Genomic DNA, 24451 nt, shown 5'->3' with positions numbered 1-24451 from the left:
GTCCGATTGACATGGACAGGAGTGGGGTTTAATTAATAATATCAAAATGCCCTTGTTTATTTTTTGTTTTGAAAGGCAAGCTGGGGTTAGGCATATCCCCACCAGTTACACAACATACCAATGTGTTTTGAACTTGCGACATCCCAACACATGGTGTCGTGCACTAACACCTCCTTCCAAACAAGCGGAGCACCCTTTGTTAATCTTACACCATTCATTACACATTAAACAGGTTTTGTGTTTCCACCAGTTATTAATTATTCAATCGTACCACTGAGGTTTTGTGCACAAACACTATTTTGAAGATGGGTGGCATTGTGACTTCTTTTAATAAACAATGGTCAGAATAGTTTTGAATGGAGCTGGGCCTTTTGGGCACCTGTATTTAGCTGAGACTAGGATCTGGTGCAATAATACGATGTGGACTCGGTACGCATTGATCCATGATCTAAGATCCAAACAGATCTTGACACGTGCAGAAGCTTATACGGCAATGAGTCTGAATAGGACTATGGGAGAACATAATTTTGAGACCTGTGCACTCTGCTTTGATAGATGCGGTCCAAATAAAAGTTTTGCGCGACTCATACAACTTTTTAATGAATCTAAAAACACTGGATTCAGATCAACGGTGTCTGTTCTATAGACTCAAAACTGGGACTGACGAACAAGGCTATGACAGACTTTCGGATTCTTTGAACAGTCTGTTCAACGGGGTTTTCGACCCTGCAAACAGTAGAGTTTACGAAAACTTCCAACTAAGAAATCGAAATTCAAATCTAGACCTTTACAATGAACTAAAATTAGGAATTTTTTGAGTTTTCTACAAGACTATGAATTTTTGAATTCGGAAAATGATATAAGTTATTGATAAAAGAACTAAATTTTTCATTATTTGACAGCAACAAAGATTGATATTTTTGAGATACTTAAACAAAGATTCAATTAAAACTCAAAACATGAAAATTATATATCTAGGTTTTAGCTTTTCACAAAATTAAACAAAACAAATTTTCAGGCAGAAAATCTTCAGATAACGGAAAAATACCAAACACCACTAGGAGGGTTCTGAACCAAACTGGTGACAGTGGATTCCTGTCAGTCTGATACTTTGATAGCACTTTTTAGGGATCAAACAGTCAATTCATGAAATGGCCTCAACTGTAAAGTTGTAGGAAAATGTCTTAGCTTTCCGAAAAGCTAAAGAACGCTGGAAACCGACTAGTATCGAGCCTGCTACGATCATTTTTTTAGAGATATTTTTGACAACTTGGGATTTAGGAATCCGAGTTTTGACAGAAAAATTGAGTTATATAATAACAAAAAAATAGATATTTTATGAATAATAGACTCACTTTTCAATAAAAATACTTCAAACATTCATTCCAATCAAACAACAAATGGTTTACTTGCAACTTTCAAGCAATATTCAACAAGAAACATAGGAAAATAACAATGGACTCTAACTAATGAACCAGGGATTTAGTTATCCGGAGGAAAATGATAATGGATGTCGCTGAGAAGTAACCGACACCGAAAAGAAATCTCTCAAACCGTAGCTTGAATCAACAGCCAACTCGAACCAAAAAGCTTGCATGGCAACCGCTAGGTCGATCTTCTCAAAGATCGCCTTCCGCACCAAAAATGAGATTTGGTTCTTCTTTCACCAAAAACGTTTTCTCTCACCCAACCAAGAATTCCAGCCACACCAAAATACAATTTTTTTCTCCCTGTAGAACCAGCCACACAGTAAATTTCAAAAATGAAGAAACCCCCCTCCCTTGGTCGACCCCCTCATCATAAAGGCTTTGGAGCATGGGGAAGAGCCGCATTAATTAAAGAGGCAAATGACCTTCCCAAGCCATGCTCCAAAATCGAATTTGACTTGTATTAATTTTGGTCATGGCATTAAAAGGTCCAACAACTATATTTGACTTGTACTAGTCAAGACTGAGATTTTGAATGAGGTCCAAGATGGTCCACTACAAAACGGCGCCAACTAGGACCCCCTTTGGAAACGGATCTTGATCCAGATCCAAAACAAGCAGATAACTGAATCTTGCATAAAACACATTAGAAAATTACAATTGCGAAAAAATAAAAACTGCTCGCATTCTCCATACACCCTCTAGTACCACAAAAAGATCCTATAGGGCACCAGGACTATCCGGATCCGTAGAATTCGGCTCCTAAAAAAAATAAAAAAATAAAAATTACAAATAAAAAAATATGTTTAACATGATTTCTCACGTGCCAAAATAGAATCGAATAATAAAAATATAATCTCTGAGAAAGCTGTAAAATATCTCAGATATTGTAGAACGATAATCAAAATGGGTCTGGGTTGGCAGAGATCCAATTGGATCTTGAGAGTCCTGCATGATTGGATCTGCCCTGAATCGTATCCTAGATTGGATCTTAGGAATTAGATTTGAATCCAATTCATCTTCAAAGCTCGAATCTTCAGGATGCCCTGCATCAGGAGCTACCAAGATCCAATCACCAAATCATCATGGCAGGTATGTTTGCAATGCTCAAGATCCTCTAATTGTAAATCACAATCACAACACTTTTTTAAGGTTAATGAAACATGAGAAAAGTGCAATTTGTGATTGTGATTGCCATATGTGTGATTGTGATTGCCTTGAATCTTGTGAAAGTTGGTCACCTTGTGATCAACAATCATAGCTTCTACTTTCTCTTGTTCATCCTCACTTGTGTCCAAATCCAACATGACCCCAATGTTCTTCATTTTCATAGCAAACATTAGAATATGCAGTCTATTGATGTTGTGGAGCTCACAAGACTAGGGATGTAGATGGTTGGGTTGCAATCCGATGCCCGACCCAAATTTGAGTTTATTAAGCATGTTTGGTAGCCAAATTTGAATCCAATTAATAATCAGATTTGGGTTTGGTATTAAGTTTTGCATTCAAACGTGAACTCTGACTAAAAATTTGACCCAATTAAGTGTAAAAAACGGGTTTTAATCTAATCGGATCCAGGTTTGGTTTCATATTTTTTCATCCAAAACCGATTAAGTCGGACTTGGTAATGCCTAGATCCAAACCGTTTACATCCTTAATAGGACATCAAAACAACATATTTGTACAATATCCAGTGTCTTGTTTCCTTTAAGTTAGGTGAACACCTCCACCTATGCTTGAACAACAAAAAAACAACAATGGCAAATAGGAATAATTCATGCAGGATCATTATACCTGGCTCTTTACTAAGAGTCTCTTACTATAACTTGGTTTATGACACAAAATCTACTTCATGTGTTTTAATAAGTTTATTTTATACCACTCCATCACCCACTGCATTTGGATACACCTATAGGTTATCTATGCACAATTCTCTAGGGTTAACTTCTTATTAGGGATGGCAGTGAACCTGGGTCGGGACAGGGGGCAAGGTCTCCACTATCACCCCATGTCAAAATCCTGCCCTCCATCCTCAGTCTAAATGGGGTGAGGCGGGGAGGGGCCTCATTTCCCCTCGGTTCACTGTCATCCATAAAGAACAGTTGGGGATGGGGCTGTTAGGAAAGTTTTAAAATATTAAATCTTGATGATTTTGTTTACTACCAAAAGTGTTTTGAAAAAGTTTAGTCCCATATCTAAGAGAGAAAAGTTTTTCAAGAGGTTTAAATAGAGAGTTTGTTATCTATTCTTTACTTTGGTAAGCCTTGAGTCTTTAGGTGGATTGTGGACGTTGCTGCACACGTGCGCGCGCAAGGGCGCTTGAGGCGCAATGTGGCGTTTTGATGGCGCACTTTGCACGCTCGCAGCGGTGTCAGGTGCAAATATCCATTTTGGATTTTCGGTTTTGAGATATTTGGTCGTTTGAAAGGTTTTAATAGCATTTATATTGAGTTTATGTTGCATTGTGACTGTTGGACGGTTTTGAAGGCCTTTGATTGACAATCAAAGGTGGGTGATCGTTCAAGGACCTTTTCGTCCTATTTTCAAACCGTCTAGATTATGGCCATTAATCTCATTTATCTCAAAACGTTTTGGCCTTTCTCATTTGTCTATAAATCTCTTCCTTTTCCGTCTTTTGAATCATCGAAATTTCTGACTCTCCAGTTTTCTCCTTTCTTTCTACTCGGTTTGGCTTGCAGAGTTCATGTGTGGGAGAGGTCATCTGTTCTTGCGAAACAGTGACTCTCTTGAGGTTCAAGCCTAGTTGTATCCTGGGAACTCAGTCGTAACAAAATCCTTTTTCGCATCTTCGGAATTCCCGGAGTGGAGCGATTGAAGTTTTAAATATAGTGATCTTAAGAACGTGCCTCTAGGCTTGAAATCTCTTTTCTGAAATCCATTTTTCACAAGGTTGGAATAACAGGGGCGTGGTGGGGAAAAGCATAAGTCCATTCCTGCACAGGTTTTGAGTTTAATCTCCATCCTCATTTCATGTTCTCCATCCTCGGTCCAAACAGGGTGAGGCGGGATGGGGCCCCGTTTTTCCCGGTCCACTGCCATCCCTACTTCTTACTACTGATCAAAATATAACAAATGAGGTTGGGATGGGGACTCCGCTTGTTTGGTAGGAACAGCTAGTGCACGTCACCTTGTGTTGGGACGTTGCAAGTTCAAATCCAAATGGTATCGTTGTATAACTGGTAGGAGTATGCCTAACCCCAGCTTGCCTTTCAAAAACAAAACAAATGAGACTAGTCATACATGTCAAAGGGACACTCCAACTTGCTCTCGAGTCGTGTCTGCTTATATACTATTTCCAAATAAGTAGACAATAATGCCTGGTCCTGTGCCCTTTCTGTCGTGTCCATGTGGCATAACTCATCATCTAGCATCCTAACATGGGCTATAATTAGATTGAGCATTCGAGGTTTCAAACATGTTCTATAGTGTCCACTAGACCTTTTTCCTTGATTTTCTTTTGCTAGTCAAATTTCGGAACCATTAGTTACCAAACTTGTCAGTTGTCCCCTATGTCACAGGGACACTTCATTTTGGTGGTGTGTGTCTCCGGTGACACAAGCGGACATGCTCGGACAGGTGGACATGGGCACTGACAAGTATGGATAATATTTTAATGTTATTTAATGTTTTATATTTTAAGGCTTTATTTCAATAAAAAAAGTATTTGTTAACATTTTCAAAATATCAAAAAATAATTTTTTTGTTGATCAAAAAAATATGTATCATCATGCCCTATTTTCCAAAAAAACTTCAAACTTGCAAGTCGAACTTCCGACGCATCCTCGTGGCCACTTGTTTTTGTGACATAGGTTATCCCCACGCATAATTTTTTTACTGTATATGTAGAATATTAAATAAGGTTAGACATGGATCAGACCTGCAGCAATTGGACCAAAATCCAGATTGAAAATCCCATGTCTTGGTCCCACAGAACGTAGCGACTGGATCCACAAATCTAGACTTAGTGAGAGACAGAGAGAGTAGGGTTGCAACCGGTTATGGTCTGATATCCAATCCGAAACTGACATGCTTTTTCAAATATGGATCCTTTAAGTAAAATCTGAATGTGGAATCAAATCAGATTCAGTCCTGTTCAATCCGATCACTTTCGGTTTCGTCGGCATTTTAATTTGGATCTGGGTTTATCCGAATAAAAGTCTGACCCAAATGCATTTTTTTACATGAAAATATCTTGTTTTCTATTTCTTCCCGGATCCAGTATTACCAGATGTATTGCAGATTAAATCTAACCTCCTCGGATTTAATTCGGACCCAGATCCAGATCAAGATTCAGATCTACTGTTTACATTTCAGATTCGGATCTGATAGGATCCGGTTTGAATCTGACCCGTTTTCATCCCTGTGAGAGAGAGAGTTGTCCAACCCACCTAGGCACAATCAAACCCAGTCTAGTCACAATCAGACCCAGACCCGATCGTTCACAGCCCCATATCCACTTTTGCTGCATAGAGCATTGTACTGGACACTGACCTATAAGAACGAACACTAAAGCAAAGCCAAATACAAAAATATTGGCTGCTAGTCTACCACGACACCACCTTGCAGTGAAAAGAGGAGAAGAGCCATGAGTTTATCTCTTGAACAGGGACCACCCATCTTTCCATGTGGCACCACCATTTGTTTATTTCATGTGCTTTCTGGCTTTTATGACACCAAGCTAGCAATTAGCAACCACCTTACGCCCCAAGACGGGTTGGCCTAGTGGAGTGGAGCCTTGGCTACTAGATGGGGCAGTAAAGGTTCAATCCCATGGGCATCACCCTTTTGCGCAAGCCGATGCCCAGCATGATGAGCATAGGCTGAGCCAGCGCTGTCAGGTCTTCGTACTGGGTGCGGTTTCTTCCCGATTTAATCGAAAAAAAAAAAAGAAGTAGCAATTGCTTATCCAACTTAAAGTGAACATGAAATAGGAGATGGCCTCGTTTCACATCAACCATCACCATTTGGTATAGTGATCTTAGCGTGGGTTGACTCAACTACTAAATGGAAACTGAGGTGTAGTGGCTCATACTCCCATAGGTGAGAATGAGATGCTACCCTACACACACACACACACACACATACTGCTCTTTACTAAGGTCAAAACGTGCCTTGTGTGCACAGCGACAGATATCAGAGTTCTTTTTTATAATTTGATGTCGATATTTACCCAAAAAAATGTTTTGTCACACTTTTTTAAGGCACTACTGATTGTAGTGTTAGGTTGATATTTGCTATAAGTGGTTGAATTTAGAAATTGACTTAATAAAACTTTGTTTTCTTAAATCTATCATAGAAGCGATCTACAGGATTCATGCTTGGTTTAATAGGAATCAGCTTTTGAGTCACTGGAATCTAATGTGTAAAATTTGACAACCATAAACACACCAAATTTTGCCAACACAAACACACATTTTATTCATAAAAAAAAAGAGAAAAGAACACGGTTCAAGGGTCGATTTCCCACTAAATCTACCATACTGAATACATGTAGAAGGTTTGATTGAGTCGAAACAACTTGCATCATGAAATCCCAATACCATAAACTTTCCTAAGGTTTCACAGTGATAATGTATGTTTATTATTTGAATTCTATTATCATAGATTGTTAAACATGAACAATTTGTCAAATAAAATGGTACTCTCAAGTGTGTGATTTTTATATTGCTACCCAGTACCAACCAGATCCACTATCCACCAAATTTTGTTATAGAAGGGGAAGTAAAAACCCAGGAAAGCATCCACTAAAGGCCCACGCATGCCTAGGAGCATCCCAAACTTGATGTTGGAATTTATGGCTCGCAATGAAACCGAAAGCAAGTTGCAAGACTTTACGTGCAGACACGCATGACCTATTCCACAGAGTCATTGGGATCCAATGCCACACACAGTGCCCCCTGCTTTTAATGCTTTTGATGTCAACATCCTATCAACCATATTAAAGAAGCAGCTGGTGCAAGTTCATGCAACTCTCCAGAGAGCCTACAAAAAAATTTACTCACCAAACCATGTAAGAAACAGCATACTAAACAAATTAACAAAAAAGGACTTCTTGCTCTACCTCAAAGAAATGCATTTGGTAGAATCCCTAAAAGTCCCAAGCTATGTGACAAGGATACTTCAAGTAAAGATATGTCGTGTCCCTTTATATGCTATTCTTAAATGGCAAAACTGCACAAAAACGGTGTGCCCCGTGTCCTTTTCGGTGTGTTCATGCGACACCTCAACCAAGTTGGCAGCATTAACTCTACTTGAGCAGCCATACAGCCGTACAACAACTTAAAGATGCACGTAGTTGTATGGGATTTGGAAGATCATGGAAGCTAGATGCGGCAAAAAGCATATCATGGACACAAATCAATGTGCCAATCAAGATTCAGAAACTAATGAGGCTTGGTATAGATCACAAATAAACAAGAATTTTCACCAACAATCGACAAAGATATGAATGATCAGTATATCGCCAGTTACCAAAGCTGCTGAGCTTTAAGTTCCCTGTAATAAAGAAACTATTTCTATAGCGACTTGCAGAGAAGTAGAGTTAAAACTTCCAACGGACGACGGAAAAAACTATAATCAGTTGCCCTTCAATGATTATGTAGAAATGAACACCAGCAAGAGGGACTGCAACCATCCTCCATGAAGAACAATCACGAGATTGTACCCAATACATTTCTAATTGATCAGACATTATGCCATAAGATTAAGTAGCCAATTTGCCGTGCCTCATTTCCGTAAGCACTGACAGCAAAAAGATGGAAATTTTGAACTACCACCATCAAGAAAATGATCAAAAGGGAACGAAAAAAAGAACTAAATAGAAATCCATGAAATTTTATTGCCAACAAAAAGTTTCAGCTTCCTTGTTGGCTGGTATTCCAAATTACATAACAAGAAGATGCCCGTGAGCCAGAAGAAAATTTTCAGAGGCCCAGGCTACCAGTGGTACTTACAGATCTACAGTCTGAAAAATTAAATAGCCTTCAACCACAGTAACAAAGGAGGAGGTTTGATAAACAAATTTTATAGTCAGGTGTTAAAGGGTTATGATCAATGCCAACGAACATGAATGCAAAGAATCAGCAAATCAATACCCAACTGAAGCACAGCAGCAAATGATCTGGCATACTCCACTCAAGCTGATTCAGTGGCAAAGGCGATAGTGCTTATGTACAGTTAAGCTAGACATGAGCTCAAACTCTATCTTGATCAGCTTGGAGCTGCTGTTATGCCATATCACACCCAAAACCAACTTCCAAAGGCACATTTAGATCAGGAAGAGAAAAAGCTTCACCACAGCCAGGAAGGGAGGAAGAGGAGCATGTCTCCGAAGCAGAAATGTTTTGATGATCATTTGATGGCAATGGCCCGGAGACTTTCTCAGCATTTTTCTGGACAGGTTCATGGGCTGCTTGGTTGGCAGTATCAGAAGGCAGGATGCCTGGTTTTGCATTTGACATGTTCTGCAATGCCACGGGGAAATGTTCAGCAGCTTCTGATGGAAGGATGGCTTCACGGATTGCTTGTTCAGATGTATCAGAAGTGATGAAGCCAGGTTTCAAGTTTGACATGTTCTGCAGTGGCAACTGAAAAGAAAAGGAAACAATCTATCACAACAATCCAATTTTTCAGAAAACACCCACATGTAACTTTGCTACAAATTTAATAGTCAGGAGGGCTATGAGACAAGCTTCGAAGACCCAGCCATGACTTGGATCAACAGCATATCAAATTGCAAATGAATGAGTATAGACTTGATATTGAAAAATCACCACAAATATGATTTTATAAAAACTTGGTTCAATATAAAAATGAAATTAATATTAAGTCCAGACATTTATATCTTCGTTTATTTATTTATTTCTCTACTCGTTTTTATACAGTACAGTGTGGATCATGCAAGACTTGCTACTTTCGAATAACATAACAGAAAAAAGAATAAAAAATAATTACAACTTGTGGAAAGAGAAACGGCGAAAAGAAATGGGTATGGCCTCACTTGTATCCCCTTTAAACGCTTGTTTTTCTCCAGCAGCTTAATATAATTTTTCATCAACTTCTCCATACCCTGCTCAACCAAAAGCATAAAACTGCATCAGATAACTCCACCAAATAACAGAAAACAGAACCATATATCCGGTGACAATATTGCATACCCTCTCTAAATCCATCCTCTCGGTCAGTAGCTTATTCTCCTCATCCTTCAGTGCAGCAATTGTCTGCAAGCAGAAAGCCAACCATTACTTACTAATTCCATGATACCCATATCAAAACAGAAGAACATGATAAATCACTGAAGGGTGTGCACAACTAAAGATGGCAATACAATAGTCTATTAACCAAATGTTTATAATTGTTCCACTAAAATCATTTTCCTGTATTCTTATCTTATATACAAAGTACATTCTTGTGGAAGTAAAGTAACATAAACAATGGACCATATGGTATCCAAAGAAGCCTAACGGAAGCATAAAGTAACAAAGGTAAAAAGCATTAGGCATGAAACACCATGAACTCACAAGATTGCAAGCCGGGGGAAACAAAAACAAAGATGGGAAAAAGAAAAACCTTCTTAGCTGGTCGTTTATTCGGCAATCTTAGTGCATTTGCTTCTCTTGCAACAGCCTGCACACGTAAAATCCATTAGAGCCCAATGATACAAATCACTATTGCTACTACTGCAAGCATTTATGTTGACAATTAACCACAAACTAATCTACGAACAGTGATGCTGCCACATGTACAAGCACTGCAGTTTAAAATGCTACAGGGGACTTGATGCATTTTTAAGGATTCCTTCTACACGTGACAGCATGCCATTAGGGATGGAAGTGACACTTGTATCAGGCCAAAGAATCTTTTTAAATGGCAGCCATACCAGCTTGGATAAGAAACTAGGCCATACGGATACTCCACTTTGACTCCCATTCCGTATCCCTGTATCCGCAGCCGCGTCCATGTGACATAGATTAGAAAGTTTACATCGCACACCGGCACCACTACAAAGAGGAAATGGTTCCTGACCCATGAGCACAACCTCACAACAAGTCATCCCTTGGAATGGTGCCACCTGTAAGATTCTAGAACACTTGCCTCATTTGCCCAAACTGTTCTTTCATGACTACCAAAGTGCCCCTGGACTTTATAAACGTGGCTGTCGCAAAACGCTAAGGCTTGATTAAAATGAATCATGGTCAACGTGCCATTGCTCGTAAGCATTTGAACAGCAAATGGCGAGAAACAGCATATTTCAACAGTTACAAGAATCATGAACAGTTTCAACAAGTCAATCAGCCTACCCCAACTTGCCCACCCACATTCCACATAAACTTACAAGAAACAGTAGTAGAAAGAATCTTGGTCAAAAGTCGAAACACGCCCAAGAAACCTCCTTTCCAATGAGAGAGAAAGAAAGAATTGTGTTGACGCCATTTTCTTTCAGGTGGGGACTAGGGAGATGTAAAGAAAGATAAGCCTATATGTTGACTCTGGGCCTCTCTCTCTCTCTCTCTCTATATATATATATATATATATATATATATGGGAAATCGAAACCTACAAAATCAAATGAAACACGAGAGACGATTGATTTACTAGAAATCGACATGAAAAAATGGTATTTGGAGCCTCAAAAATTTATGAAAATTGTAGGCTGTTTTTGAAACCTTATAAAAACATATTATGCATCTGAATAAAATGTTGCAAGAAGTGATTCCAATATGTACCGTCAAAAAAAACACAGAAATTCATGAAATTCCAATAGTTTTTTTAGGTTTCCATATATATATATATATATATATATATATATATATATATATATATATATATATATATATAATGTTCTCGGTGCTCCTTTGTTGGCAGCAGTAGATCCTAGATGAGGGTGGTCGATGATTGGTGGGGCCTACAACATACATGGACAAAGGCAAGTGGCCCCCATCACGTTGGCTATCCATAGGAACCGACGGTGTGGACGCTAGGTGGATATGCTGCTGTCAGATGAGCATTCAACACGAGAAGAGAGAGAGAGAGAGAGAGAGAGAGAGAGAGAGAGAGAGAGAGAGAGAGGAACAGGAAAGGAAATGGTTAAAAGATGACCTAATTGCTCTCCACCCGGAGCAACCCACCGAAACGGCGTGTAAAATAGAAACCCATTTTCTCTTCCTCCCCATACTTTCCCAAAAAAAGTATTCCCCCACAGAGGAGAGAACAGTGACTCGAATAAAGCCCAGAAAAAAAAATCAATACACAAAATAAAGGCACCCAAAAACCATGAAACAACAAACCCCTTATTCTCCTCCACCCCGAAAATTTTCCCCTTTTCTGATAATATTAAGCTGAGAAAATTATCAGAACCCAGAGAGAGAGAGAGAGAGAGGGCATAAAAAGCAAATACACAATAAGGAAAAACCCGTAAGACCCATCAGATGCCGACAAACAAAGCATTAACAACAGTACGTTTTTAGACGGATTAGATATTCCCTCCTTTAAAACCCCAATCTCTGTCTTAGAGAGAGAGAGAGAGAGACCAAAAGTTCCAACCAACCCTTGACCTAACACCAAAAACTCTCTCTCTCTCTCTCTCTCTCTCTCTCTCTCTCTCTCTCTCTCTCCTAGCAGTCAAGACCAAGCAAAGAACCCCCACCCCATCTCCGCCGTCCACTCGGCGAAATCACCACCACCACCACATCCACCAAACTTATTCCACTAAACCACCGAAAGAAATTTGAAATAAAAAAGAAGAAAAAAAAAGAAAAAACCATAAAAAATATTTCCAAAAAAAGGGAAAATAAAAAATAAAAAAGGAGAAAATAAAATGAATGAGATGGTCGGAAGAAAACCTAACCTTCATTCTGACGCCGCATCCGAACCCACCACCACCACTACCGGCAGTCGCCCGAGCTCCACCCTCTTTGACCCGGCGGTGGCTCGACGAATCCGACCCATCCCCACCGCTCGACCCCGCCACGGCGCTCCATGACAGAGGCGTCGTGGGGCTCGCCACCTTCGCCTTCGCCTCCGCCTCCGCCTCCACCGGCTTCCTCGCTGTGTCCCCGTCAGACCACCCGTCCGCCCTCGGAGACCCCCTGGCCCGCTTCCTCACCACCCCCCACCTCACCGGTAGCGCTGCCGCCGCGGCCGCCGCCTGAGATAACCGCGGCGGCTCCGCCTGCGGCACTCGGAGGCGCATGAGCATCTCCGCCACCAGCGCGTCGTTTCCCTCCGCCGCCGCCACCCACCTGTCTCTCCTCTCCATCTCCTCCTCCATCTCTCTCTCAAAAACTCCTCTTAACAAGGAGAGAAATCACAAGAAACACAAAATATCAAGAATAAGAAGAAGATGATGAAGAAAAGGGAAAGGGAGAATCAGAAAACCGGTATTCTTCTTCTCCTGGCTCTCTCTCTCTCTCTCTCTCTCTCTTAAATATGCGTGTGTTGTGTTGTGTATTTAATGTACACATCCGGTTTCCTCTTTTGTGTGGCAACGACGACCCACTCGCCCCCGCCCGATCTCACTGTCCGTATGGCCCCCACCACTTCCTACGTGGCAGCAACCCATTGGCCCTCTGTTGAACAGGGAGGCCTTCCCGGCGTGACTTTGTTTTTCACCACCTCCACCGACTGACATCAGGTGAGAGCCGACGCTGACGGGGTTGGCACGTGCGAGAGCTGAACAGGGGAAGAGATTTTAGGTGGCCTCCCTTACACGTGCCACCCGCTACCTACGCCGAGTAGGTGTTTCCTCATCGGTCTGGTGATTGGTGGAGCCTCTTTATGAGTATTGGCGTGTGAAAGTGAGCTTTAGTCTAAACAAAGGTGAGCTCGGCTAGGTTCAACTGGGTCCAGCTAATCCTGACCGACTGACCCTAGTCCTTTTAACAAAACAGCGTTCTAATGGTTATTATGCTTAAATTTTGGATTCGAGATGTCTTTCACTCGTATCTTGGGTTCAAGTATGGTGTTGACCAAGTCAAATTGGAGTTTCTCGACCAAGTACTACAATTCTAAACCGGGACATAGTTTTGATGGGGTTAAATTAGAATCGAGTCGAGATTGACTTGACTCGAAAAAGCTCGATCATGTGTCGATGTCTATGGGCTCAACCAAGTTTTGCATTGAACCTCCATGCACCTTTGACCAAACCAACTAGAGACTCATTGACTCGATGGGTGGTCCAACCATCCCCGTGAGCTTGAGTTGAGTCCAATCCTTCTATTTCTCAAATTACTCTTAATGTGGTTGGGGAACAACACCCTCACCCCCACCACCACCACACACACGACATGTGTCAAACGTTTATAGTGTGAATTATATTCACATGAGTAGTGGAATTGCGATCGTCCTTTCTTGGGTTTGGATGATGGAAGTGGAAGGTGGGAAGAAGGAAGTGGGAGAGAAAATGTGGGGATTAGGATTTGTTGGTTTCATAGGGGGAATGATGTTGGATTTTGGGTGCAAACTAGAAAAGAAAGTGTTGGATTTGTTTCATTTATTCGTGGGATTTTTTTTCACATTGATCAGTGGATGCATGGAAGCTCCCTTAACACCAATCAATAGATAAATTCAGTTATTTACAAATTACTATTCGATATTCAACTTTTTAAACCTCAGTTAGTTGTCCTCGTTTCAAAGCTCCACTGTCACGTGACTTGAACTACCTCTAGAGAGAGAGAGAGAGACGGGGGCTTTTTGAAAAGACAAAAAATTAACTAATAGTATTATTTTAATAAAATTATTATATTAGTAAATTACTTTTGACCTTGCTTTTTCTGCAAGCATCTCCTGTCGAACCCGAGGAAAACCGGTTGAGATCTGGTGATATTAAAAATTACCACCAATGGTGATATTTTCAATATCCATTCCACCCCCCCTTCATGGGGAGTCCTTTTGAGCTCCTTCAAAGGGCATTTTCGTATTACCGTTTGGGCTACCTTAAGGGCATTTTCGACATCGTACGGACATGTCTCCGTAAAGGACGTGTGGTGGTGATTTTCAAAGTCACCTCATCCCAAACCCCTTTCTACACTGCAGTGGTTTGTATTTCTTTTCATTAAAAAAATGGTTTTTAAGTTAAAGATTCTCTTTTTAGAAGATGATGATAGAAATTAATTACAAAAAATGTAGAGAAAAAAAGCATGAACCGTGCCCTTTTCTTGCATCACGAAATAAGAAAAAGGACGTAAAAAATATTCGTTTTTAACTTTAGGTCGTTGATTCTAACGTCTTCACGAAATTACAACTGTGAACAGGGATGGCAGTAGGGGTGGCAATCGGGTCGGCGGGTCAGAATACCTCAACACGTACATGACCCATTTATTAAATGGGTCAGATGCGGCAAACACGAACACAACCCATTTATTAAACGTGTAACCCAACCCAACACGGTTAACCCATTTAATAAACGAGTCGGGTCAACACAATACAATTACACGACACAGCAACCTGTTTATTAAATGGGTCAACCCGATAACATAAACACGATAACAAGGTTACACGGGTTGACAGGTTGCGGGTTGCGAGTTCGTGTAAACGGGTTGACTCACCCACCTAACCCGCTTATTAAACGGGTCAAACGGGTTGGCGGGTTGGCATACCCTTAACACCAACATGACCCGTTTAATAAACGGGTTTGCATGTCTACCCATTTATAACACGAACCCGTTTAAGCCAAACCCAAACCCGGCTAAGAAGCAGGTTGGCAGGTCGGGTCAGATTTTGCCACTCCTAGATGGTAGTGGACAGGGGGAAACAGCGCCCCGCCCTGCCTAGCCCAGTTTGAACCGGGGATGCCCCCCTTGGCCCTGCCTCATCTTCATCCCGATCTCCGCTTGCCCCACACCTTCCCTAATCCTTCTTTAGGAATGGCAATGGACCGAGGAGAAATGGGGTCCCATCCTGCCTCGCCCTGTTTAGACTGAGGATGAAGGATATGAAATGGGGATGGAGGTCAGGATTTTGAGATGGAGGGGGGGTGGAGACCTTGTCCTCGCCGTGGCTCCGGTCCACTGCCATCCCTAACTGTGAACAACTTGGTTAGGAGATATTTTTAATTGCTTTAACTAACTTCTAATTTAAAAATCACCATTTAGTTGATTTAATACGATTAAGAGCACACTACATATGAAAAAGACGGTTGCTTTAAGTGTGGGGTTGGTGTCGGTGGTGAGACAAATTTTGTTTGTGGCTGAAGCAACAATGATCAACAAAAACATCCGGATAAAAACTAACTTCTTGTGAAATATAATGAGTCCCACCTTTTGCGCGTTATTTCAAATAATGTTCCGATCTTTTTTGAAAAAACATTTAAATACCCAACTTTATATTGAAATTGTCGATTAAAGACTTCACTAGAACAACTCAGGTTCCTCTAAACAAGAAATAGAGTAACTCGGGCTAACTGTAAGTTATGTATCATATAATTATTGGGTTAAAAGTTGCTACAATACTTTGTATGTACAAAACACTTAGCAACTTCTTCTTTTTTCTTTTGCTCAGGCAACCCCATGGATGCCAAACATAGTGACAAATATCACAAGATTTATGAAAATCTTGTGATAATATCGCGAGAAATTACCTGAAATTTTGAAGCGGTAATTTCTTGTGAGGTTTTTAAAATATTGCTAGATTTATGAAAAACGCAAATACCACAATTTAAATGTGATATTTACATTTTAAACAGCTATTTATTATGAAAAAAATGTGTATTTTTTATAATTTTTATTAATATTTTCTTTAAAAATATATATATATATTTTAATTTATTTTTTTATTGTCAAGATTTTGCCGAAAAAAATACGAGATTTATGAAAAAAAATTAATTTCTCACGAGTTTTTGAAAAACAAAGATTTTGTCATTTTTTAACGATTGTCACTAAGTACATGTTAATTTTATGTTTGAATGATTGAACGAGGCATTTTAATGTCAGCATAAAGTGAGATCCAGTAAGAAGCTACTATGATTCAGACTTAGCAGCTTGTCCCATAATCAAAAGATTCACATCTGGTCAGTGCATTATGATTAGAGACAATCAAATATTATCGAAAACAAAGAAACAAAATATCATCTCCCACTCAATAACAGAAGCAAAGTATAGATCTACAGTAGTAACCACATGCAAGATAACATGGATAAAACTAATGTTATCAATATCGGTGCATATCGGCCGATATGCATCATTTCAACGGAAAATTGATACGCTTCACCTTGAATCAGTAATTTTTAAAACAAATACAGAAATACTAAAAATTAAAAGTTTTTATTTTAATGGTTTTAACATGTGTCACGTTATAATTGATGCATAATAATTGTTTTGTTATTTTCTATTTTTTGACTTGGATACAAAACGATTCACTTGAGTATCAACTGATACAGCTGAATGATTTTGTATCCAAGTCAAAAAATAGAAAATAGAAAAATACGCAAAGAAGGTAGAAAAGAAAATGGAGCCTTTGAACGATAAAAGGCTGGCATCGATGTATAGTAACTCAAGAAACAGATCAATGAGCTTCAGGAGACTTAAGATAACAAGGTTAGCGCGAAGCATGTCAGGTTCAATTGTTAGGATCTTGCTAACAGATCTCAGATCTAATTTGAAGCGGGGGGAAATGTTCAGATTCAATTTTAGTTGATGCCCATCCTACTCCGGATCTGATACAACCAGAGTCCAACCCGTTTACATCAAACGCTCCCTTATTTACAGGGAAAAGGTAAAACTCCAAGCCTTGATAGGATACTCAGCCCGATATATTGTAAATCTCCTAATCAAATACGGGTCTTTGTTCGGACTCCAGGGAACTCATGTCATTGGCTAATATTGTCATGTTTGCATCGGGTCTGGTTGTGCAAAAAACCTGACCCGTGGCCAACCACATTAGGCAGCATGATTTTGCTCACAAAAAATGCATATCTCCTACCATTAGGGTCCATGCAATGACTCTAGGGGTGGGCATCGGGCTGGCCCAAACCCGTTTAGAGCTTGGCCCGCTGTTGTTGGCCCACCTGCAATGGTAGGGGCCACAAAACAAGTTTATGGGACCAAGTGATCCTTCACAGGTTGCTGGCCGGGTGGGATTATCAAGAACAGTCACGGTTGACTTTGGGCTCTGCTTCCCTTGCTTGGCGTGCCTTTGGATTTTTGGAAGTGAAGTGAAAATAATATTTAATTGCTACTCTTGGTGACTTTTTGGGTTATTTTTCTCATTGGTGTCCCTTGTTTGGTTTGGTTTGGTTGGTCCTCTTTTTCAATAATTTGCTGACCTCAAAGAAAAAGAAAATTTCAGATACTGGGCATTTTTGGTGGCAATGCATGGTGTTGTAAATCCATCCAGTACAATTTGGATTGCATGGAGTTGCAGATTCTGATCAGGCCAAGTTGGGTCCAGGAGGGTCTGACATGGTTAGATAAAATCAGCTTATTAGTGGCCTGGATCAAGTGATCCACTGATCCCATCTAGTGTGAGGATAAAGGATCCAAACAATTAACCATCCAGACAGCATGCATGCCTACAAGTCAGGCATGTGTTATCAAATATTGGTCTCGGGTCAGATCAGAATCAGGTCCAAATGCACGTTACTAGTTAGGAGTGGATGTCGGGACAAGCCAGTCCGAGGTTTAAATTGGGCCCGAGACACAAATCCAGGTCTGACATAAGCCTGGCTTGATTATTAAGGGCTTGAGCTACCCGGTTCTGGCTTGTTCGGTCGTGCACAGGTAAGGACCCAATTAGTAGTTGGACCGAACAGAGCACAACTATTATCAGACCCGGTTTGCAATCTGCAACCTGAGCCTGTCTTATACCGGGTTGGATATCCGAAATCCAGATGGACCGGGTACATCGGTAATAGCACTCATATCCTCATTCACCACATCTGAATCTTAGTAGGGTCATCCAAAACTTGCATAAACATTCACCCATTATTGTATTTTCTATAGTAATGCCTTTCTGTGGTACAAAAAGAGCCTTTCAAGGGTCAATAAATAGTTTGAGTAGAGCAATTTTTCAATGTAAAAAATCCAATTAAACTCGGGTCCGGGCCTGATACCATACCTGAAAATCGGAGCTAGGTCTGGTTTTAGATGGGTCCGATCCATTGACACCCCTACTCTTAACTGACAAAACTAATCTCATAATTGTATTTTGTATAGTGCTGTGGGTACAAAAGGAGCCTTTCTTAGAGGGGTCAATAATAGCTTGAGCAGAGCGCGTGCTTTCTAGTACCACCGACCCGACCCGACCCGACCCGATCATCATCTTCTTTTATTTATTACTTCTTTTTCCTGCACTCCCCAACATTAAATTCAAGCTGTTTTTAAGTAAAGCCTTTCCTTGGGCCACATTGTACAGAAAATGTGCCCACTCCACATCATTGCCAGTTTCAACTTTGTTGCAATCGAGATGAGTGGCTCATGCAAGATCCGTGATGATGGTACAGTTGAAAACCGCTCCTCATTATTTTGGTTACCTTCTCCAACATCATATTTTATTTAGGGCTGTCAACGGGTTGGGTTTGTATTGGGCACACAATCAGACCTGAACCCGAATAATCGGCTATGAGCATAAAAAGTGTTAATATTTTGGTTGACCTGAACCAGACCCGAGCAACATACAGGCCATGTTTGAGTTATAATTTTTGCTGGGTAGTCAACTCAACCTGTTTTTTTTGCCTAATACCCGACCCTCGGCCCGACTGTTTTATATGTATTTTTAGTAAAAATGAATTTCTGAATTTATATGGGTTCTGTTTTGAGATTCCATCTTCGTGACCCAGCAAAACCCAGACCCGAAAACATGGCCAGGTTCGGGTATACACTGATGGGTTGGGTACCCAACTCGCTGACAGCCCTAATCATATTGGTAAAATTGGGTCCTAAATATTGCTGCAAACGGATCAGATATGATCAGATATCCAATTCATGTTCGGCATGCCCGTTGGAAAAACCCCGGCCCACGACCCACTCAATAGGCCTGCGGGTTTAATCGGGTAGAGCCAGTCTTATTATATTATATATAATATATATTATGCTATATATAAAATATAATGTATGTTATATTTAATATTATGTTATATATAGAGAGAGAGAGTCATTAAAATATGAGAACTGAAAATATGAGAACTAATGTGTGAACAATGATTTTCATGGATTTTTTGTTCTTTTCTCTTGAATCTAACCATACGACATGCTTGGTTTTATAAGAACCCGCTCTTGAATCATCCGATTTTGATGCATAAAAGAGAATTTTTTAAAAAGATTTAAAATCAATGTCTCATAATCTTCATAAATATACAAGCATTCAAAAATCACATTTTTTCATAAAAAATACATGATCCAATGGTTGATTCCTAGCAAATTCACCATGCCAAGCACATCCACATGGTTGGATTTGCAAAATAAGTGTTGGAAGTGCCCATATTTCTAGTTCTCATATTTCAGTTCTAATATTCTAGTGATTATATATACATATAGAGTAATGTGTTTGTTAGGCCCCCTTTTTTGTTAGGTTTCGTTAGGCCCCTTTAAACATCGTAGTTTTAAGTAAATTTTTGCACGTTTAAACCATATATTTTTTCGTTAGGTCTCATAGCTGACAAGCTGTATCCCAAACATGGAGGGTGATAAGGTGCAGCTGCACAATAAAAGCCTGCAATCACATTGCACCTGATCCTTGCTTGAAAAGGTCACCAATGGACTTAAATTGGAAATAAAATGGACATAAGCTTAATCCCTTGGCTGCACATGAAACCAATTTTGGGAAGTGACCTAATGTGGAACCATAAATGCCCAATATTGTTCAAACAAGCACAAACCAAGGGTTAAGCAATTGGGTAAAACTAACCTAATGAGTAGTATTGGATTACTACCAAAAAGGAGATTGTAGCCAGCCAATTTCTTCTTTAAATAAGCTTCTGGTTTCCATCACTCACAAACACAACTCTGAAACATTTTAACAGTTTTCATAGTTTTTGTTTTTCTGGATAATCAGATAAATAACTTCACTTTCTCGCGAGCTCGTTGGTGTAAAAAACTTCAGGTCCCCTTGACACTAGGAAGTACACCCAGCCTTATCCTTGAGGTAAGGGATGTACACCCATGGGGTTTGAACTGGTGATGTACCTTCACTTTGCTGACATTCATAGCCTAGTAGATGAGTGGATCTGGAACAACAGAAATTAATTGAAGAATACATGCACCACCCGAAATGTTTTGCATTTAAGGCACATATGGAAGTGAGAAAGATACAGGAAAAGTGATGCAAAATGGAAAATCTGTACTGTTTTTTTCCTACCCTTCCAAACTAGAGACTTTTTGGTTGAAAGAGTTTTTCTAAAAAGTATATTTTTTGATAAGAAACATTCTTTCATGGGAGAAGGGGGTGGAGAAATGTTTCCTACCCAGAGAAAATTTATTTTTACACTCTCCACCACCCATCATCTCACCATCCCACCACCACTCTCCTCCGCCTCTCTCAAGTTTCACATTTCCCCACTCTGTTTTTCTCATTCTACACAAACAAGCGAATATTTTTTTTTTTTGAAAAACTTTTCATATGAAAAACTCTCATCGGCAAAACTTTATTTTCTTATGAGAGTTTTTCTCTCTTCCAAACATGATACACTCCCACGCCGCGCACCTCAGCACGCGACCGACATAAAAGGATTTTCTAGGCATGACAGAAGGCCACACTCGTACGTCTGACAACCCACTCCCCTGCGGCAGGAGCACCGCAGGGGCCTTTTTGTTTTTCAAGAATACCCTTGCAGTCGGCACGCTATAGGGGGTAGTTGCTACCAACTGGCGCACTACTTGGCGCTAGTGTATGACCCTTGCATGCCTGCAGAGGTCCTTTTGCCGGGAAACTATTAGGGTTTCCTTATTTTTTCTGTCTTTTTGGCACCCCAGCTGTGGGGACCGCCCCATGTAAGGTCAATAAAGCCTCTTCACTTGTAATCGGCTGGATTAGGAATGGAATAGTATTTTCTTTCTCCGCCTGCGTCTCTCCTTCCTTCTATCTCCTCTCTTCTCTTATCTTCTCTTCTCTCCTTTCTCTGCACTCCTCTCTTCTCCCAACTCTGTCTATAGTTGAGCGACGTGGTTTTTTGCCCGATCGGCCGTGATCACTAACCCAGACCCATCCGGCTCCCTCGCACCCCTGTGCCACGTTTACCCTGCTCCTGCAACCACCAATACCCAAACGACTCTCAGACCTCTTTGCGTGTTTTGTGTGCAAGAAGCCTCCGGCACAGGCCACTGCAACCCGCCTCAGTCCCCCCAGCTCTACTGCACAAGCCTTCCGTGCACTGTGCTCTACCGCGGGAGCTTTTCTTGTCGCGCGCTTCACGCACGGATCTGACACACTGCAACACGCCGAAGTGTTGTGCGCAAGCCTCCCGCACATTACGCTCTACCGCGTGAGCCCCCCTTGCCACGCGTTTCACGCATGGACCTGACGTGCCACAACATGCAGAACTGTTGCGCGCACCTTTTCCTCTGTCGCATGCCTCACACACGTCCTTCCGTTGTGCGCCTTAACACACAGATCCTTGTGTCTTGGGTTTACCTATGCCAGGCGCATCAACGCACGGTGACCCTCCCCTGTAGAACCCCCATTTGCAATCATTGCTCACAGGGGAGGTTTTCCTCTGCGAGGTAGGGGATTCCCAACTGTCCCAAGGGGACGTCGTTCTGAGGCCCGCCCCATTCAAGAACTGTGTCATTTCGTCCACGAACTTGTACACCCAAGCTTTGAAGTCGAGCTAACAACTGAGCAGAGTTTAGACCAAGGGTCAGACGAAATTTATAAGTCACCCAAGCAGCGAGACTTATCACCCTGGTATCAGAGCAAACAACCCTCTATGGAGCTTCCTGAATCCTCGCAGAAGCGTGACCGCATGGAAGACTCGCTTCGTCATGGCGAGCAAGCCTGCGCTTTAGCCGAGCAGACGCAGATTGAAATGGCTTGAGATCGACAGACTAATGCGGAGCCGTTTAGGCAACTCCAGCGCACCATTGCAGCCTTGGTTGAGCGCATTAAAACCTTAGGTACATCCCTGCTCACCAGGTAAGGTGCAGGCGGCACCAACACACAACACATCAATGTTGCAGTAGGCCTGGGAGCGACATATCAGACCAGCATGTCTGGCTGCATGGACGACGCAGCGGAGTCCCTCCTCGGTGAACCACTGAGGCATGCGTACGATGGACACCACTACGGCTATGAGACACAACATAGTCGCAAGGTAAGATTTGAGATTTTTGCATTTTCTGGTGAAAATGTTCGCAAGTGGCTGTATAAGGTGGCTCATTTCTTTACTTGTCATGGCACTCCCCACGATGCCAAAGTCGACGAAGCCATCACCCACCTCGAGGGTAGCAACCTTAGGTGGTACCAATGGATGGTCACTGTGCAGGGAAAGCCCACATGAGAACAGTTCATGACCAGAGTCATGGAACGCTTTGGTCCTACGACCCTCGTTAATTATTATGTGGACTTAAAGAATTTACGACAAAAAGGCATCCTAGAGGACTACCAAAATGAGTTTGAGGAGCTTTGCACCTTGCTCCCGCACGTGTACGTTGAGACCTTATTGGGCTCCTACACGAGTGGGTTGTGCGAAGAGCTTTGAATTGAGGTGTTGGCCGCCAATGTCAAGACCCCCGAAGAGGCTTACAAGGTAGCCCGTTTGCATGACAAAAAGCAGAAACAATTGTGGGCTTTGAAGAAACTCCACCACCTATTTGAGTTACATGCAAAAGGAAAGTCGAGCAAACCGACCCCGCGGTTTGTCCGAGACGCCTCGCCAACCACCCCAAAGGTGGAATTCAGCTCACAAGCTCAGCGAGAAGAATAAATTAAGAAGAGACTTTACTTCAACTGTAACGAGAAATGGTCAAGAGACCATCAGTGCAAGAAGTTCTACGTTTATCAAGTGAGAAATGAAAGTGAAGAAGAACTAAGCTCCACCGAGTCGGACGGTGGAGAAGAGGATGAAAATAGCAAAGATTTCATGCATGGGATCTCCTACTATGCCCTCGCCGGCACACCCAGCCCATAATCCATGAGAATTCGTGGGAAGGCATGTTCTCATGAAGTAGATGTCTTGATCGACACCGGGAGCACTCATAATTTCATCTATGAGAGCTTGATGTTGTCTCTAGGTTGTAAGTTCAAGGAACACCCAGCGTTCGATGTAATAGTAGGGGACAACTCTCACCTCAAATGCAGAGAGTTCTGCGCTGACGTGCCACTGAGGCTACAAGATAATGAGTTCATGGTGGACCTTTATGGGATTTCCATGAAAGGGGCAAACATAGTTCTGAGAATGCAATGGCTAAAGGATCTCTGGCAAGTCACTTGAGATTTCTCTTCTATGAAAACGAAGTTCAGAAATGAAGAGAACGAAGTCAAATTATCAGGTGTTAAGGCCCGCACGGTCACCGCCATTAAGTCCATGACAACACTCAAGTTATTACGAGGCAGTCACACTGCCTACCTCCTCACTGCCCAGGCCATGAGCACGACCAAGGAGACGAACCCCTCCCAAGCAGTCTCACCAGAGTTAGCGAAGGTGCTGAAACACTTCGCATATGTGTTTGAAGATCCTCTCGGATTACCCCCCACTAGGTCCCAAGACCATCAGATCCCTCTAAAGCCGAAAAGCGGACCCGTATTGGTAAGACCTTATCGGTATACCCATTCTCAGAAGGGAGAAATAGAGAGACTGATGCAAGAGATGGTGGATCAGAAAAGAATTTGATCGAGCACTAGCCCCTACTCCTCACCGGTGCTCTTGGTAAAGAAAAAAGATGGAGGATGGCGGTTTTGCATTGACTACCGTGTCTTGAATGATATCACTGTGAAGGACAAGTTTTTTATTCCTGTTATAGAGGAGTTGTTGGATGAACTTCACGGCAGTGCGTATTTCACGAAGTTGGATCTAAGATCCAGCTACCATTAGGTGCGAATAAGTGAAGAAGATGTTCTCAAGACGACATTTTGAACAC

At 41.4% G+C, this 24451-nt stretch overlaps 1 protein-coding gene across 1 annotated transcript; it reads right to left on the bottom strand.

Moving 5' to 3' along the window:
* Window positions 1–8262: 8262 nt before the first annotated feature.
* On the bottom strand, window positions 8263–12897 carry LOC149835221 (uncharacterized). Its single transcript, XM_090010447.1, has 5 exons — window positions 12295–12897; window positions 10017–10073; window positions 9605–9667; window positions 9448–9516; window positions 8263–9034 (listed from the first exon to the last, which is right to left on the bottom strand). Exons 1-5 carry the CDS (start codon window positions 12715–12717, stop codon window positions 8675–8677), a joined length of 972 nt encoding a protein of 323 aa, XP_089866573.1. The 5' UTR covers window positions 12718–12897; the 3' UTR covers window positions 8263–8674.
* Between the last annotated feature and the right edge of the window lie 11554 nt (window positions 12898–24451).

The sequence above is a fragment of the Nuphar pumila genome, chromosome 6 (genome assembly GCF_984573655.1).
Source record: "Nuphar pumila chromosome 6, dmNupPumi1.hap1.1, whole genome shotgun sequence".
NCBI classification, from domain to species: domain Eukaryota; kingdom Viridiplantae; phylum Streptophyta; class Magnoliopsida; order Nymphaeales; family Nymphaeaceae; genus Nuphar; species Nuphar pumila.
This window is presented reverse-complemented; position numbering and strand designations above follow the sequence as displayed.